Source organism: Peromyscus eremicus, chromosome 19 (genome assembly GCF_949786415.1).
Source record: "Peromyscus eremicus chromosome 19, PerEre_H2_v1, whole genome shotgun sequence".
Taxonomy (NCBI): Eukaryota; Metazoa; Chordata; class Mammalia; order Rodentia; family Cricetidae; genus Peromyscus; species Peromyscus eremicus.
Window position 1 is genome coordinate 10,703,123 of NC_081435.1, and position 19,096 is coordinate 10,722,218.

The 19,096-nt window shown below is 39.1% G+C and overlaps 1 protein-coding gene and 1 long non-coding RNA gene across 8 annotated transcripts in view; one reads left to right on the top strand and one right to left on the bottom strand.

Moving 5' to 3' along the window:
* Window positions 1–19,096, bottom strand: part of Trappc8 (trafficking protein particle complex subunit 8) — an 84,232-nt gene that overhangs the window by 56,493 nt on the left and 8,643 nt on the right. For 3 of the 7 annotated variants that reach the window (XR_009375344.1, XM_059246595.1, XM_059246596.1), the window contains exons 2-5: window positions 14,829–15,023; window positions 6,906–6,989; window positions 2,467–2,556; window positions 1,840–2,014 (exon numbers count right to left, since the gene is read on the bottom strand). Coding sequence is in view for 5 of the 7 variants with exons in the window: in XM_059246595.1 (XP_059102578.1) it covers window positions 1,840–2,014; window positions 2,467–2,556; window positions 6,906–6,989; window positions 14,829–15,023 (544 nt within the window). In the remaining 2 variants the exon portion in view is untranslated. Of the gene's footprint in view, window positions 1–1,839; window positions 2,015–2,466; window positions 2,557–6,905; window positions 6,990–14,828; window positions 15,024–17,060; window positions 17,467–19,096 lie in introns of those variants that run through there. The other 4 variants (XM_059246598.1, XM_059246597.1, XM_059246599.1 and 1 more) reach the window with 3 other exon arrangements.
* On the top strand, window positions 10,172–17,410 carry LOC131896022 (uncharacterized). Its single transcript, XR_009375345.1, has 2 exons — window positions 10,172–10,303; window positions 17,131–17,410. It is a non-coding gene; the product is annotated as an uncharacterized LOC131896022 (long non-coding RNA).

The following is a 19,096-nucleotide window of genomic DNA, read 5'->3' on the forward strand; positions in this document are numbered from 1 at the left end:
ATTAATTAATAAAACTTAAAATCTTCTTCCCATATTTTGAAAAAACATGTCATCTTCAGCTACATACCAAGTTTGAGGCCAGCTTAGGCTACATGAAATATGTTTTTTAAAAAAAAAGAAAACTACGGGGTTGGGGATTTAGCTCAGTGGTAGAGCACTTGCCTAGCAAGCACAAGGCCCTGGGTTCGGTCCTCAGCTCCAGAAAAGAAAAAAAAAAAGAAAACTACTAAACATGCTAGCTGTTGGTAGAGAAAATGAATTGTAATGTGACAACTTAATAAGAAAATAGTACAACTGTGAGAAATGAAATTCTAGTCCCACTGGGTTCAATCTGCTTGTTTATTCATAATTTTTAATTTCTTTCAAGGCTGGATATTGAACCCAAGGCCTCAAAAAAGGTAAGCTCTATCATTGAGCTACAATGTTTAGTCCCAAGTCTAGTTAAAACAGGTATTTTCAGCCAACTGGCTATTTTGGGAGAGGGGGACACCTGGAAAATCTGAAGGCTTATTCATGAGCAAATGCTGATACTGTACAAATAACAAGCCTAGCAAACAACAAAATCACATAATATCCTAGTAAAAGTTATAAAACAATGTATACAAATAAATACAGAAATATGCTATGTATATATACACTTAAGTACCACAAGTCAAACTCCTACTCACTTTATTAATAATACTGCTAAAAAACCTAAGAACTGTTATTGAGATGGCTTGTGGATAAATGTGCATGCTATTAAGTCTGAGGACCCGAAACCTGAGTTCTATCCCTTAGACCCACATGGTAGGAAGAGAACCGGCCCCTGCAAGGTGTTGTCTGAACCCCCACCTGCAGGCTTTGTTTGTACAAAAACACACACACACACACACACACACACACACACACACACACACTAAACAAAATTATTAAAAAACTAAGAACCATTGGCCTAATTCTGAATGCCACTTGAACATCACCACTCAATACAGGAGATAAACCATCTTCAACTGTCTCAAAGTAATTTTAATAGCCAGTTCACACTATTTTTTACTTATACTACTCTTTATCCAATGGGCTTTGGACATTTTTTTAAATGCTAAAGATGAATAATCTACAAGAAGTATTTATTCTGTTTCTGGGTTTTAAGTTATTAGAAATTAGTTACAGGGTAGAGTTATTGCTCAATGGTAGACTGTGCTCAGGAAGCATTAGACTTCATGCTCAATCTCAACTACCCAACAATCAATGATCACTTATGTTCAAAACAAGAATTATAAATTATAGGTCCCAAATGGCAATCAGATACCAAGTATAGTATAGTATAAAACAAGATTAATTTGATCCATACCTTGAAACAAAAGCCAAAGTAAACTCCAAAGCCATAAACATAAATTTATTTTTATGCTTATATTCCAAGAATTCATTTTAGGGGCCTGAAAGACAGCTCAGCAAGTAAAAGCACTTGATGGGGCTGGAGAGATGGCTCAGAGATTAAGAGCACAGGCTGCTCTTCCAGAGGTCCTGAGTTCAAGTCCTAGAAACCATCTATAATGAGATCTGATGCCCTCTTCTGGCATGTAGGCATACATGCAGACAGAATGCTATACATAATAAATGGATTTAAAAAAAAAAAAAGCACTTGCCATCAACAACCTAAGTTTAATCCCCAGGTCCCTGTGGTGGAAGAAGAGAACCAATCCCTAAAGATGTCCTCTGACCTCCATATGTGTGCTATGATATGTGTGCATATATGCATGTGCACATGTGTGTGCATGCACACAGACACAACCCCCTTCCCCAAAAGTGATTCTTCTTTTTAAAAAATAAAACAATTAAAATTTAAAATGCAATGCTTACCTCTGCTCATCTCCTGAAGTTACATCATGCAAAAGCACGTAATATTTAAGTGTATTTGGGATAAACCACTTAGGGTAGGAATAATCACTGTTGTGCTGAATTCGATGCTGTTCTTGTGACAACTTTGAAAACTGTTCCATAGGTTCAGCTTCACCAGACGACGCCACCAACATACCTTGTAACCACATTGTCATGGAAATTATCACATCTCTCAATGATAAATACTGCCTTATTAATATAAATTGTAGGAGAAATTTTCTGGCGAGGCATCATAGCACAGGCCTATTATGCTGAAAGTTAGGGCTGTGTCTGCACTGAAGTGTGAGTCCAAAGCCAGCCTGAACATCTAAGGGAAACCTCCTCCTCTGGCTTCCATGTACACAAGCATACACACTTGCACACCCAGATAAACATATACAACATGCACACTGAATACACACACACACACACACACACACACACACACACACACACACCCCTCAACTACCCAGATCAGAAAATCCAAAATAAGAATGTGATATCATTACTAATAAAAAATAATTTCTCCATTCTCTATAACTTCTCAAGTATTTTGTCTTTGTTTCTACAATTAACAACTTCCTGGCTTTCAGATGACTTAAAGGATACAAGCTAAATAGTGGTTCAGAAACTCATGATCTGATGCTGGCATGGACTGCAGAAATGTCTCTCTGTAAGACTCAAACCACGGAGTAGTTGCTAAAATTAACAACATGCAAAATGGTTAGAATTCAGCAGAATTGGTTTATAAAAGAAAGCTAATAATTTCTAGTAGTAAACAAGTATTTTTACCTGTGCTTTAAGATACATGATATAAAAGCAAACAGCACAATTTCTCTTATTTGTAGAGGTAGCATTTTATATAAATATATCAAATCATTCACATATTTAAAGATATATAGCATATGCAGCATGGATATTTTAAGCTATTCATGCAAATCCACTTACATATGCAACTACTCAGGTCAGGAGAATGAAGCTGTCAGTCCTGAGCCTGTGCAGCATTCCCGAACCATGTACTCGCTGGATCACAGTGACTAGAACTAAGCTTTAGGTCCCATATCAGTCAGTTCACAGTCATAAGCAGACCCTGCTCATAAGAGATCATGCTGTACATCACCGACTCTCCACCAAGATGATCTTACCCCTCAGGAGAAACTGGACAGTATTGGAAGGTAGTTGTGGTTGTCACAACAGAGGAGACAGGACTTAGGTGCTTAGGGAAAGAGGTCAGAAAATCAAAGACATCCTACAGTGCACAGAGCAAAACCGCTCCACACACACAAAGAATCACCTGGCTCAAACTGTCAAGATGGGTGTGGCTGACAAATTCCATAGCTTGACGACTTGAGTCTGACTATAACAAAGCCTGTGTGTGTGTGGTTGTATGCATATGGAGGTGAGAGGACAACTTTCAGGTTGGTTCTGTTTATTATGGCCTCTGGGAACTGAACTCAGGTTGTCAGGCTTGCAGCAACAAGTACCTTTACCCACTGAGCCATCACACTGACCCAGCAAAGACTGTCTAAAGAGAAATTCAAAGGATGATTACTTTATAATCAAGTCAACTCTTTAGCAACTCATATTACATCTTTTCTAAAAATATCTGAACATACTTAAACTTAGTTGGGCAAGGTGGTTCATGCCTCTAATCCTAGCACTCAAGAGACTGAGGCGGGAGGATTACAAATCTGACAGCCTGAGTGACAAAATAAGATCAGGTCTCAAACAGTTGCATGAAGGAGAGAGAGAAGAGCAAGGAACCAAGAAAGAGTTCTAGATAGAGCTGGTTAGGCAGGCAGAATGGCATATGCCTGTACTCCCAGCACCTGCAAGATGAAAGCTGGAGGACCAGGCATAAATGACTAGAAAAGCAGAAGAAAAATCTGTATGTGCTGACCAAATACCATATCTCATCTGGGGCCAAATCATCTTTTTGTTATTTGGCTTTTTGTTTTGTTTTAAGATATGAGCTCACTATGTAGCTCTGCCTGGCCTTTGACTATCTTCTGTGCCAACACATCAGCCAAATACACAAAAAATCTTTTCACTGTAACCAGGTGTGATGGCACGTATATTTAATCCTAGCACTGGGGAGGCAGAAGCAGGCAGATCTCTGTGAGTTCAAGGCCAGTCTAGTCTACCTAGCAGGTTCCAGGACGGCCAGGACTGTTACACAGAGAGACCTGTCTCAAAAAAACAAAACAAAACAAAAGCCTACAACAAATGTCCTACAAGAAATGCTCCTGTGCAGCCAGGCAGTGGTGGCACACACCTTTAATCCCAGCACTCGGGAAGCAGAGGCAGAGGCAGAGACAGGCAGATCTCTGAGTTTGAGACCAGCCTAGTCAACAGAAGAGTTCCAGAACAGCCAGGGACACACAGAGAACCCTTTCTTGGAATTTAAAAAAAAAAAAAAGCACATATTTGCAGTATGGTTAGGAGGACATTATTAAGACAATTCTCAACAATACTACCATCTTCATGGAAATGGACAATAAATGACACAACTGTATGTATTTGTCACAACAGGAAACTAGTTTCCTCACCATCAGAACATATTCTTCCCTCCAAATCAGTTAAAAATCATCTCCAGCTAAAAAATTCATTGATTTACTACCTATACCAACAGAAGAAATATCAAAAATTTTTATTAAGTAACAAAATATTTCGCAGAAATGACTATATATCTATACCAATTTTGCTTATTTGTCCACCTTTGTTGCCTTACTATTGCTAAAAAATTAACAACAACAAAAAAAAAGAAAAAAAAAACTGTAGTCATATGAGTAAGTTTCTGCTTGGTAGTAGATCTTCCAAACAGCTATGCCATACTGTATTATCTGTATAAATAAACTTTAGTTAAATGTGATGCCAAATTCCTGCACCCCTGGCAACCAGAAGGTAGAGGCAGGAAGATCAGGAGTTTGAGACCATCCTGGGCTATATGACTCTATATCAAAGAAAAAAAATTAAGGAAACAAGGCTAGAAGAGTCTTATATTATCAGGACTAAACTATGGTCCATCCATTAAATGGTATACTATGCAACTAAAAGAGGAAGAGGAAACAGCATGAGGCTGTGAAGTAAAATCTGCAACAGCCAAGGCTAGGCATTAGTGGCTCATACCTGTCAATCCAGCACTTACAAGTCTGAGACAGCAAGAAGATGGCTATGAGTTCAACACCAACCAAGGCTACAGTGCCAGACTGCTGTGTCTCAAGAAACAATAAAACAAAGTAGCAGCCAAAAAAGTATGCATTTTTGTGTAAGACAGGGAAAACCACATGAAAGGTTACACCCATTTGTTTATATTTTCAAAGACAAATAATGAAAAGATAAACCTAACACATGTGGGGGTTGTGGATGCAGCTCTGTGGTAGGACATTAGCTAGCATGCACGAGGCCCTGGGCTTGATCCCAAGCGCTACTACAAAAAAAAAAAAAAAAAAGCCTTCTCTCAGGAAGAAGAAAGGAGAATGGAAGAAAGGAAAAAGCAGTGGGGAGAGGGGGAGAGGGAAGGAAGAGGAGTGGGGAGAGAGAGAGAGAGACGGAGGAAGGCTAGCTTTCTCTGAACTATGGGTTTAGTCTTTTGTTTTTATATCTGAGACAGGGGTCTCATATATATATCCCAGGTTGGCTTGAACTCACTGTGCAGCTAAGGGTGATCTTATAGTCCTTAGTGTGGTTTGAATATGTCCCCCATAGGCTCATGTATTTGAATACTTGGTCCCAGCTGGAGGCACTGTTTGGGATGGTTATGGAACACCTTTAAATGGTGGAACCTTGCTGAAGGAAATAATTCACTAGAGGTAGGGTTTGAGGTGTTCTAGGCTGGCCCTATTTCCTATTCTCATTCTACTACAGTACTTCCAAAATAACATGACTGGTTGGCCTTGAGGCCATTTCGTCCCCATAATAAACCCTTTCTCTCCTAAGCTGCTTCTGTCAGTGTATTTAACGAGAGCAACAGAAATGAAACTAATACACTTTGACCCTTTATCTCAAGTGCTGGAACTGCAGGTTTATCCTTCCGCACAGTTTACATGGGGTTAAGAGGATCAAACTCAGAATGGCATGCACAATAGATAAGCACTCTATCGCCGAGCTACACTCCCAACTGTGTTTCATGATTTGACTTTAGAACTTTATGAACATAGTTATGTATAAAACTACTATAATTTTTAATTAAATAAAAAAGGAAAGGACAAGATACGCACTCATGAGCACTGCAGGAACAGACAGTGAACACTAAGCAAAGGTTCATGAAGCAAGGCAGAAATGAGTTTTCATCCTTCAGACAGGTCACATTCAGGTGAACAAGTAACTTTTCCCCTCAACCACATGTTTTCCTGAGGTGCTGTGAAGTGTGTGATTCCTCTGTCCACCTTTAACTTTGTTAACTGCCAATAAACTAATTTTGTTGTATTTTTCAAATTATGCTCTTTATAAGAAATGGGAAGAAATGGTAAGAAATGGTACTTTTAAAATTTTGTGTTTAACACAAGACTTGAACACTTAATGACCATTCTTTCACCTTAAAAATGCTTGTTCATAGTTTGGGATGAAATCACTATTTTGCTCCTATTCCTATTTTTACTGGCAAGTGAAATAGCAGCCATGATACCCTGTGAATATTTCCTTAAGCAAGCACTTGGGGGGATTCAGGAGATGAGGAGTTCAAGGTCATTCTCAGCTTCAAAGGGAGACTGAAACCAGCATTTCTCTATACAATGTATTTTGTCTCGGTAAGGAAGGGAGAGTATGTTTTTCATTTTTATAAAAAGAAGATGCAATTCAAACTAGACTATTCCAGAGCAATGTATGGATTTAAGAAATAGATAATAGATGATGAACAAGTAAAAGTTTAAAGAGTACCACAAGACCACTTTCACATCAGAAAAATCAGGGACACATTAACTGGTACAAATATGAAAAAGTACTAGAAAAGGGGACAGCAGGATAAGGATAAGGAGTAACATGAGAACAATCTGGATAAGGAGTAACATGAGAACAATCTGGAAAAAGAGACCCATCACAAGAAATACCTGTATATAACGAGGATTCTTTCAATTCCATGAAAGTGTCTTTCCAATTACTGTACCAAGGAACACTAGCTTTAATTGACCGATCTGATGAAGAAAATACGGCACCGTTAAGCCAAGCTATGAGGTAAATATCTAACATTTACTGCTTAAACAGAATGAGTGAAAAGTATGCCAACTCCCTCTAACAGCAAAACCTCAATGCAAACTTCTGGACATTTAACTAATGCTGCATTAGAATGGATAAATAAGCTTTTAAAATAACCCCCAAAGTACCAATCTGTCATGATGGTACCTTATTCAAATTAATTCCATACTTTATTGTATCTCATTCCAAGTTTCCAGAGACAAAATGTAGCTCAGTGGTAAGGTAAAGTGCTTATACTTAGCATGTGTAGGGCCTGAGGCTCAATCCCCAGCAGCCAGATAAATAAACTGAAAGGAGTTGTTTTGAAGTAATAAGGGAGAAGCGAGAAGCTGAAGAACTCCTTTTCTTTTCGTTTATCCTAATAGTTGGGTTTTTTCTAAAAATTTGTCTAAACAGTTCAGCTTCAGTAGTATCTCTGCCTGCTTTTAAAAGCAGAGAGTACACAAACTCTCTTAAGTAGAAATGCTGGAAGACCTCTGAGAATACAAGTAATGTAATTAAATAAGTTTTCACAATCAAATAACTATACTATTCCTATAAACCATCTAGAGAAAACCATTTTAACAAAATTCTTAAAATTAAATCTGTTCCATAGTTAACAAACAGCAATTTAAAAAAATTCACCTCTAGGGAAACTATATGGCCCCAAAGAAAACAATTACAAATAATTGTAATAAAACTGAAAACCAGACACTTCCAACTCTACACAGCCTCACCACAAAATGAAGAACTGACTGATGAGTTTTCCTTGTACCCAGTAAACATCTGAACACCTCAATGTGAAATAGAAAGTTTTCAACAAATGTGAAGAACTTTTCAACATGAAAAAGACCTAACAGAAAAAGAATATGAACGAGATAAAAGGTGCAGAATAAAAGAAAACTGAAAAATAAAAGGTCACTAACAATGAATTAAAATTAATCTATCAATATCCTGAGTTAACATTCTTAAAAAAGAAAGAGAGAGAGAGAGAGAGAGAGAGAGAGAGAGAGAGAGAAAGAAAGAAAGAAAGAAAGAAAGAAAGAAAGAAAGAAAGAAAGAAAGAAAGAAAGAAAGAAAACAGAAATCAAATACATATCTTGGGGGTTGGGGGTGGAGACCAGGTCTCACTATGTAGCCCTGGCTGTCCTGGAACTCACTATGTAAACCAGGCTGTCCTCGAACTCAGAGATCCTCCTGCCCCTGCTGGGATTAACAGCATGTGCCACCACACCTGGTCTCAAAGAAATATCTTTTTTAAAAAGACAACATTAAAATTTCAACAGAAGAGCCTTATAAAGTAAACAGACAAAACTCTGCAATATTCATAAAAATGATCAGAACACTGAATATCAATTCAAATTCTACAGCCAACTAAGAATAGCTCCAGGAAAGAAAAATGAAGAAATAAAGAATTCAAGAACATTCCCAGGACTAAAGACCATGCGTGACCAGATGGTTACAATTGCTCACTCCTGGGAACTCAGAAGCCCTAAGTGGCCCAATGTGCATCTCAAACAGCAGAGCAAAGAGCCTCTTCTGAGTTATTTAAAGCTGAAAATAAGTAGGGCTCTTAAGAACAACACTAAAAGCTCAGAGGAAAAGTATCAAATCTGAAGCATTTCTAACCGGTACCGGTAAACCATCAGTCAATCATAAACTACATTTTCATTAACTTCTCAAAAATTTTATCCTAAGTGGTTGGAGAGATGGCTTCATGATTTTTTTTTAAAAATACATTATACACACACACACACACACAAACCTTTTTTTTTCAGTTTCTCAAGACAGGGTTTCTCTGTGTACCCACCATGGCTGTCCTGGAACTCACTTTGTAGACCAGGATGGCCTCGAACTCACAGAGATACGCCTGCATCTGCCTCCCGAGAGCTGGGATTATAAGCATGCACCACCACCACCCAGTAAGATGACTCCTTGTTTAAGAGAATTAGCTGCTTTTCCAGAGGACCCAAGTTCTGTTCTCAGAACCTGGTGAGCCATGTGGTGGTTCACAACTATCTATAACTCTAGTCCTGGAGGATCCAATGATCTCTTCTGGTCTCCATAGGCACTGCGTACATGTGGTGCACAGAAATACATACAGTTAAAACACCCATACAAAAAATAAAAGGAAAGCATTCTAAGAAATTTTTAATTTCTTAAAAAAATATATTTAAAAAGCATTATCTTCTATACACCTTTCCCAGAAAGCTACTAAGGAAGACCCCTCCATCAAATCAAAGATATACACCACAAAAGATAAAAATGAGTCAAGCCCGGTTACTCTTGCCTATCATCCTAAACTTCAGGAGCTGAAGCAAAAGAATCCAGCACTGAGTTGGAAATGAGCCAGAGCCAGTGAGTTCTAGTGCAACATGTATCACAGAGCAAGATCAGACAGACAGAGAGGTTTGAATGAAAGAGAGAGTATAAAGAAAGAAAAATTGACTAGCTGGTTCAGCAGGTAAGGCCCTTGCTACTTGATGTAAGCCTGAAAATGAGTATGATCCACAGAACCTACAAAGACCTCACAATGTCCTCTGACCACACATGCATCATAGTACACACTTCATACACACATACACCCACAATAATAATGAGGATGATGACATTAATATTTGTAAAATAAAGTGAGAGAAGGAAAGGAAATCTCTAGGATAACTGTGGAAAGTGCCTTGGAGTCAATAGTCCAGGATGGAGTAGATGAACATTTTCCAACTTTTTTTTAATCTTTCACCAGTGAGTATTTTTGTTTTGAGACAGAGTCCCATTGTGTATTCCAGGTTGGCCTGGAACTATGTAGCCCAGGCTGGCCTTGAACTGGGAGCAACCCTCCTGCCCAATTAGATTACATGCGTGAGCCACCATTCCCTGCTGTCTCTAGACTTTCTTTTTTCCTCATTACTCCCTCCCTTCCAGCTTTTCCCAGCTTGAGGTCATGCATATGCTATGCATATGCTCATTCACTACACTATATCCCTGGCCCAAAAATGTTTGAAATTATACATGAACATGCAGGAACATGACCCTTTGGAGAAATAAGAACCTGTGTAATAACTAAAATATTTTGTCCCCAAAGCAATTTTCAACTCCCTGGGGGATGGTATCGTCCTTACTGATGACATCAGTGATAGAGAAAAGACTCTGGAAGAAGATCGTGATAAAGAATTACTTGAAAACTGATCTAACCAATTCAAAGTCCTACTCAGGAACTTTAAGAGACTACAAAGACTGAACAAAATGATTTTAAGGATTACTATAGTGGTTCGAATAGGTATGGCCCCCACAGACTCATGTCCGAATGCTTGGCCCATAGGGAGTGGCACTATTAGGAGGTATGACCTTGTTGGAGGAAGTATGTCACTGTACGGGTGGGCTTTGAGGTTTCAGATATGCTCAAGCTATGGCCGGTACAGTCTCTCCTTCTGCTACCTGCAAATCTAGATTTATAACTCTCAGCTCCTTCTCCAGTACCATGTCTGCCTGCATGCCACCATGTTCCACCATGACAATAACGGACTAAACCTCTGAAACTGTAAGCCAGCCCCAATTAAATGTTTTCCTTTATAAGAGTTGCTGTTGTCATGGTGTCTCTTCCCATCAATAGAAACCCTAAGACAGAAGTTGGTACCAGGGACTGGGGTATTGCTGTGATAGGCCTGACCATGCTTTTATTTGGAGGAATGTGAACTTTGGTACTTTGGGTTAGGAAAGCAGTGGAATGCTTTAAGCACTGCTTATTGGATCATACTAGTAGGAGCAGAGAAGACAGTAGTGCTGGGGGTGACTAGATCTGTGAGGGCTACCTCAAGAGATTTCAGAGAAGAATTTTAATACGTGGCCTAGAGATTGTTCTTATGATGTTTTGGCTAAGAATGTGGCTGCTTCTAAAGTGAAGAAACTTGGATTAATTGCACTGGCAAAGGAAATCTCAAAACAGTCTAGTATAGGCTATATTGTGTGGTTATTAGTGTTCACTCTTATAAGCAAGCTGAACAAGGAAAAACACAAAATATACAATTTGAGGAGAAAAGGAGTATCAGGAAGCAGAATGGAAATAAATCCTGTATTCAAGGAGATAAACAGATTAAAGATATTAAATGGAATAAAAGGAGTGGTAACTTTTATTCAGAGCAAGAGCCTACCCAATTAAGCTTCCAACTTGTGAAAAGGAATTAACAGCTTAGGCCCAGGCATGATGGAACAAACTGAAACTTCAGTACTTTAATCCTAGTACTCAGAAGGCAAAGGCAGGCAGATCACTAAGTTTGAGGCCTGCCTGGTCTACAGATAGAGTTTCAGGACAATCAAACTTAGGGAGTGAAGGAAACCATGGAAAACAGAAAGCTGGTGAAGATATAATTAAATAAGGGGGCCATGTTCCTGCCTCAGTAAGCAGCAGAACTTGGCAACTTCGGTCAAGTGGTTCTGGCTTTAGTATTAAGGACAGAAGAAAGGGGTTACGGAATCTCCCTCTGTGACTAAGGAAAGCTGTTGAGGCCAGGCATGTGTCAGAGGTATCCCTGAAGGGAGCCCGAGAGAGGCCACTGTGTGAAACTATGAAAGTGAAGCCTAGATTGCCTCGGAGACCCCAAGATGCTGGAGATGCTGGACTCGTGAAATACCTACCAAGGAAAACTGCCAAGTGGGAGTGGAAACAGCCCAAGAGAAAGAAGTGTGTTATAGTCAACAAAGTTCAAAGGAGTTGGAGATCTGAAGAGCACTTTGACATCAGACATGGAGATACAGAGTTTGGAGTTTGCACAGATGGTTTTCAGTCTTGCTTTGGTCCAGTATTTCCTTATTATGTTCCATTTCCTCCATTTTGGAATGGTAATTATATCCTATGCCATTATGTTAGAAGTATGTGATCTGCTTTTTGATTTTATAAGGGATTACAATTAAGAGACTACATGAATCTCAGAAGAGACTTTGACCTTTCAACTTTTAAACACTGTTGAGATTGTGAGAGACTATGGGGACTTTTGAAGTTGGACTAAATGCATTTTGCATTATGATATGGCTACAAGCCTATGAGGGCCAGGGAGTAGAATGTGGTGGTATGAATAGGTATGGCCCCCATAGACTCATGTTTCTTCAAAGCCAACAGAAACCCTAACTAAGACAATCCCTATCAACCCCAGAAAGCCGGGGAACAGAAGTAGGAAGCACAAGAGTTGGAGGCTTGCCGGTCAGTCTGTCAGTCTATCAGCCTAGGAAACCTAGTGTGGTGGTTTGAATGAGAATGACACCCACAGGCTCACATGTTTGAATGCTTAGTCCCTAGTTGGTAGAACTGTTTGAGAAGGATTAGGAGGTGTGGCCTTGTTGGAGGAAGTGTCTCACTGGGGAGAGGGGAGGATTTAAGGATTCAAAAGCCCATGTTAATCCAGTCATCTCTCTACCTCACGGCTGTTGCCTCAAGATACAAGCTCTCTGGCTACTGATGCTCCCCAACATGATGGTCAGGAATTCACCCTGTGAAACTGTAAGCAAGCTCCCAACTAAATGTTTTCTTTCTTTTATAAGTTGCCTTGGTCACGGTGTTTTGTCATTATAATAGAAAAGCAACTAAGATACTTAGCAAGACCCTATCTCCAAAAAAAGGAAAAAACAAAAAAAACAAACCCCCATAAAACTATTTTCATACATGATAGGCAACTCCTCTCTGTATCCTCTTAGCACTTTGGCATGACAGATAGGTCATCTCTACTACAATCATTATTTCTATAACATATTATAAATCAGAATGTATTATGATTATTGATTAATAATGATCTCTTTACTTGACTGTAAGCTTATAGCGCATGTCTTATACATCTCTAGGTATCAGTGCAAAGTGCATAGCAGAAAATCAATACATCTGAAAACCAAAAATGTTAAGAGCCTAGCTAAGTTTAGCAGTGCAGGCCTGTTGAGAGGTTGAGGTAAGAGGATTGTCACGAGTTCCAAGCCAGCCAGGACCCTATCTCCAAGAAAAGAAAAGAAAAAAAAAAAAAAAGAGAAAGGAAGGGAGGAAGTAAGGAAGGAAGGAAAAAAAGAAAAGAGGAAGACTTTATAAAATAGCTTCACAGAATCTGGAAGAGGCTGTACTCACCGAAAATCCCAGCATTTGAGAGGTAGAGGAGGAGAATGAAGGAGTTAGGGGCAGCCTCAGCTACACAGAAAGCTTGAAGCCTTCCCCTGTGAAAGAAAGAACTGGGCATGATGGTGCACACCTTTAATCCCAGCACTTAGGAAGAAAAGGTAGGTAGATTACTGTGAGTTTCAGGCTATCTAGGCTACACAGTGAGACTGTCTCACAGAGCAAGAGCACGAGAAAGGGTGGGAGAAGAGGAGACAGAGGGGAGACAGGTGAAGGATAGAGAAGAAGAAGGAAGGAGTCTAGTCAAGTTTATGTTTTCAGAGAAGAGACAAAGTTTCAAACTGTCAGCAGCCTACCTCAGTTACCCCATTAACTCAGGGCTTGTCATATGTAAGATTAAGATATTAACATCTGACTCCTTGCCTCTCATACCTCAACACTGATGACAGGAAAACAAATCTCAAATTCTACCATTTCTCAGGTAAATATGTAAAATTTTCCATCACATTAAAATACATTATACCAGAAACTGACTAATCCTGTATCTAAAAATTCAAATTCTTTTGACTGGTATAGCACAGTGGTGAGCTGACTGACTAGCATGTTTTAAGGTCCTGGGACAAATCCTAGCATTATAAAGTAAAAAAAGATAAAATGAAATTATCAGATTGATCTATGTTGCTGAAATTAAAATTAATGGCAAAGAAAGGTATGGAAGACTAAAACAGTAATTCTACACATATTTGTAAGTATACATACTTATAGACTAATTATCATGTTGACCTACAACCTGCCATTAAGTTCTCTGTACATAGAGGCAAGATTTGGTTTACTACTACTATTACCATTATTATTATCATCATCATCATCATCATCATCATCATTATATTAATGTATGGGGGTGCATTGTGCCACAGTGCCTATGTAGAGGTCAGAAGACAACTTTGTAAAGTCAATTCTCTCCTACCACACTCCCACGAGTTCTAGGCTTCAAACTCCAGTCATCAGGCTTGCATGGCAAACACTATACCAGCTGAGCCATCTCACTGGCCCAGGAAGGTCTTTAGCTATACAATTAGGAAGTATAAAAGTGTCAGACTAAATTAAACCAACCTAAAAAAAGTAAGCTGCTGTTTTTAAGCAGTTGAGAGATTGTAATTAGATTAATTACATTAATTGATATTAATATTTCTAATATTTCCCTTTTAAGAATTCACTATGTATTTTTCATAAGACTTTGGATACTAGAAAAGAATCACATCAAATATTAACTCACTCTACATATTAACGTGTTATTTTCCTTATCAGTCTTATTATAAAAACATTTACTACCTAAACCAGTGTAAGAAGCACTTATAAAACTATGTACTTACATCTGTTTTATAAACATTTCCACTTAACACGAAGCAAGATTAAAAGTATAATAACATGCCTTTCATTTAATAACAATATCAAATCATACAAAAAAAAAACCATGTTATCTATTATTAGTTTTATCGCGAAACACTGATTACCCTAGGTTACTTACTACAGGTGCTAGAAACAAAGAAGTTCCTTCCTGGCTGTGAAAGTGTCTTTCAGCACTGCTCTGTAGGCCCAGCTCTAGCACCTTGTAAGCCATAAAGTACTTGAATGAAAGGTCTCCAAGACAAAGAATTATTTTCCTAACAAAAGAAATTTCCATTTAAAAAAAATATCAACAGTTGTTACATACCACTGATGTTAAGGTCATAATCCCCCGCTGTAATCACATTAGCCACTGATCCTTCTGCAGGCTGGCTGCAAGAAACGACATCATTCAAAAGCTTCCCAATGGCTCCCGGCTGAGGTGGCTGGGTGACAATGTTGCTTACTGCTATCTTCAAATTTTTAATTATATGCAGTTGATTATTAGGATCTCTCATGTGAACTTTTAAAAGAGAGAAAGAAATTTTAAATTAACTTGGTATAATGTATCATAAACCAAAATTGTGTTAATGGTTTTCAAACACAGAAGAATCTCAAATCAGAAACTAAGAATTAAAAGAATATTCTTCCAGGATACAACTGGTTTACATTTTTCCCTTACAAACCAAAAGAAATACCTAACCTATTAACCATAAACTCGTTCCTCTTAGACAGCCATAGTGGCACATGCCTATAATCCCAGCACCTGGAAAATAGAAGCAGAAGGATCAAGAGTTCAAGGCCAGTCTAGGCTATGTGAGACTCTGTCTCAAAGAGGAAAAAAATATTCCTTCCTCTCACACAATGCTACACAATTTCCCTATAGGCCCTGTTTCCCCTACATTTAGAGCTGTCCAAAACCACCACCCATAAAGTACCCAGACACTTTTCTGGCTTTTGGAGGCAGGATCTTTGTATGAAGCATGGGTGGCCTTGAACATACAGTGATCCTACTGTCTCAGCCTTCCAAATGCTGGGATCATAGATATATGTCACTATGCCCAGCTCCCCACAAACATTTCTACATCTAGGCTTATTTATAATTTAATCAGTTACAAACTAAATTTCCATAATTTCTTGTGCTTCCTCAGACACTTCCAAAATTTTAAATTTAAAAACATAAAGCTCATCCAGGTGTGGAACACATACCTATAATCCCAGCATTCTGGAGGCATAAACACAGGGATTATTTTGAGTTCCAAAGCAGCTTGGTGTACAAACCATGTTCCAAGCAAGCCTTGGAACATGAGGGATACATTTCAGAGGTAGAAAAAAAAAAAAAGGGGGACAATAAAATATTAAAATATTACTCAGGTGTTGTGGCTCATAACTATAATTCAATCACTCATGCAACTCAGGCCAAAGAAATGCCTTGCTCTAAGTTCAAAGCCAGTCCAGACTACAAAATGGGACACTGTCTCAACCAAAAATAAATAATAGTAATAAAATAAAATATCAAATAGCATGTGTTTTGAATATTTGCACGTGTATTTTAAATAACATACGTGAGATAGTGGACAACTCAATCTCCAGAGTCCAAGATGGAAAGAGAGACCCAAGTACTGCAAGTTGTCCTCTGCTCTCTACATGCACAACATGGCATGCACATACTCATACACATCATACACACATACACAATGATTTAAAAAAATAATTTTAAGTTATGTGCAAAGTGTATTCATAGTAGCTGACCTGACTATTTAAAGATGAAAGAAAACAAAGAGAAAGGAGGAGGATTACAACCTAACTTACAGTAATTTTAAAGAAAACGAAAAAAAGCAAACACAAGGCTGAGGAACACAGTTTGGATCTCCAGAACCCACATAAAACCAGACACAGGAGTCCATATGTCTATAATCCTAGCACTCCCACAGAGACATGGGTGTCGGAAACAAGAGGATCCTGGGATACTCACAGGTCAGCTAGCATAGCACATGCAGGAGTGAACAAAGAGACCCTTGTTCAAACAAAGTGGAAGGAAAAGACAGCCACCGAAGATTTTCCTCTGCTCTGCACGCGCGCGCGCGCGCACACACACACACACACACACACACACACACCATGGGCACACATATGCACATGTACACACACAAAGGTTTAAAATGATGACAAGTTTTGCATTTTGTAGCTGAACAGTGGAGATGAAGTTATTGTATGCTCTGCATTCATCTATGATGATTGTTTTCTTATTTAAGTACACACAGACCTCCCTCAATAATTGAAACTTCCCAACTGTATAATTATGACACAGAAAAGGAAAAGGGAAAAGGAAAGGAAAAGAAAGAGAACCGCCAGAGTACTATGGTATACTTCTGAAATCTTCAGGAACATACTCTGCAAGTATTTTCCTTAAGGTTGCTCCATAAGTAACAAATACTATAAGCAGCAAAAACTGTAGCAAACCTTCCTTTGAGGGCTGGGAACAATGCTATAATATACTTTCCTAGCATACTCTAGGTCTTATATTCAAACTAGAAACCCCCCCCCCTCTCTCTCTCACCTTAGAGATTAATTACCTAGTTACATCAACATAGGAGTAGTTGTGGTGGTTAATATTGTCGTCTTGACAGGATCCAGAGTCACCAGAAGACAAACCCGAGTATGCCTGATTCTAGACTGGATTCAGGAAGTGAGAAGACCCACCCTGAATATGGGCTGCATCACATCATGGGCTCAGGTCCCAAGCTGAATAAAGGAGGAAGAGAAAGTGAGCTAAGCACCCCCACTCATTTCTCTCTCTGGGGACTGGATGGGAGGTGACCAAACAGCCTCCTGTTCCCGCTGTCATCTTCCCATGATGGACTACAGGCTCCAAAGTCAGCCAAAATAAACTTTCCCTCCTTTATGATACGTCTATCAGGTATGTTGTCATAGCGATGAAAAAAGAACTAATATAGAACTGACAGCAGAAGTGGGACAGTTGTGGTGATACACCTGACTACGTGATTGTTAGGCCTCTGAGACTCAGTCATAGAAGAATGTCAAAGAACTTAGAACTCTGGGACTTAAAAAGCATATGAATGTTGTAAGAAGAGTTTAACATGCCACTCTGGTAGGAATTTGGAAATCAGATTGCCAAGAAAAACATCAGCAATGGCGGTCTTGCTTATGGGGTTTCAAAGGGGAACAAGGCTCCACTGGGAACTAGGCTAAAAGCCATTCATGTTATATTCTGACAAAGAATCTGGCTGCCACTGCCTATGTTCTAACAACTTCAGTGAGGCTGAATTCAATGGCTGGCTGATATCAAGCCAGACAGCATCTGGGCTGTGTCTTGATTACTGCACACTACTTTTACCCAGGTCTACAGTGAGAACAAATGGAGCAAAATAGAAAAAAACAAAACAAAAACAAAAAACAAAAAAAACAAATAAAAAAAAAAAACATGCCATTTGTTGAGAAAAAGGAATTTAAAGCTGATCAGCAAGGGATCAGCAAGATGATTCAATAGGTAAAAACATTTGCTGCCAAGCCAGAGACTGGAGTTTGATCCCTGTAGCCTACATGTTAGAAGAGGAGAACCAACTTCTTCGTAAGTTCCTCTGACCTCCACACGAGCGCCTATACACATACACACAGACACATACAATAAATATATAAGTGTAAAAAAATAAAGCTGTAGACAAGCCATGTTGGTGAGAAAGGAGATGTAATTATTAGAGATTGGCAAAATTCTAGAGAAACCTGTTTTGAACTGAACCAATAGGAAAAGTGCCCAGAGAGCAAGACTCCATCCTTTTAGTACTACATCTTGTGGAAATCCAAATTCCCTTAAAGGGGTCTAAACAGAACGCTACTGAAAGGGTGCCCTGCTCAAGAACAACTACAGGGAAAACTGTCTCCCTGGAGTCATCCTGGAAGGCACAGGCAACAATTAACTGTGGTCCAGGGGCCTATCTCTAGCTGGCAATGCTTAGCATCATATACATGGTACTAGTTTTACAGGCATGGAAGCTGCAAGAATGAAGGGACATGGAAGGCCAAGGTTCTAAAACACCACTGAGGCACAGCAATGTGTGGCGGGGTTGGATTCCCTGCTAAGAGAGCCTAAAAGACCACTAGGTGAAGCTGAGAAGGTGAAGCCTACGCAACACTGGGAGACCTTGGGATGCCACAAAAAGACCAGGGCAATGGGATATCTGCTGAGGAAAGCTACAGGAATGGAGTGAAACTGGTTTGAGAGACTATATGTGCTGCAGGTGGCAGACCAGGAAGGGTGGAGCTACCCAAGCCACCAGGAGCACAGTCCCAGATACCCAACAAAGAGCTGTAGGATTTGATGTTTGCCCCGCTGGGTTTCAGTCTTGCCTTGGTCCAAATAGTCCTTGCTATACCCTCATTCTTTACTTTAAAGATGGGAGTGTTTATTTTGTGTCATCCCACATTGAAGTATGTCATCTGGTTGTTGTTTTTGTAATTTATTTTTTAGGTGCTCACTGTGAAGACATCAGTGTCTCAGAAGAAACTGTACTTAACTTCAAAATAGTATGGTACTGTTAAAAACTGTAAGAACCTTTGAATTTAGACCGAATGCAT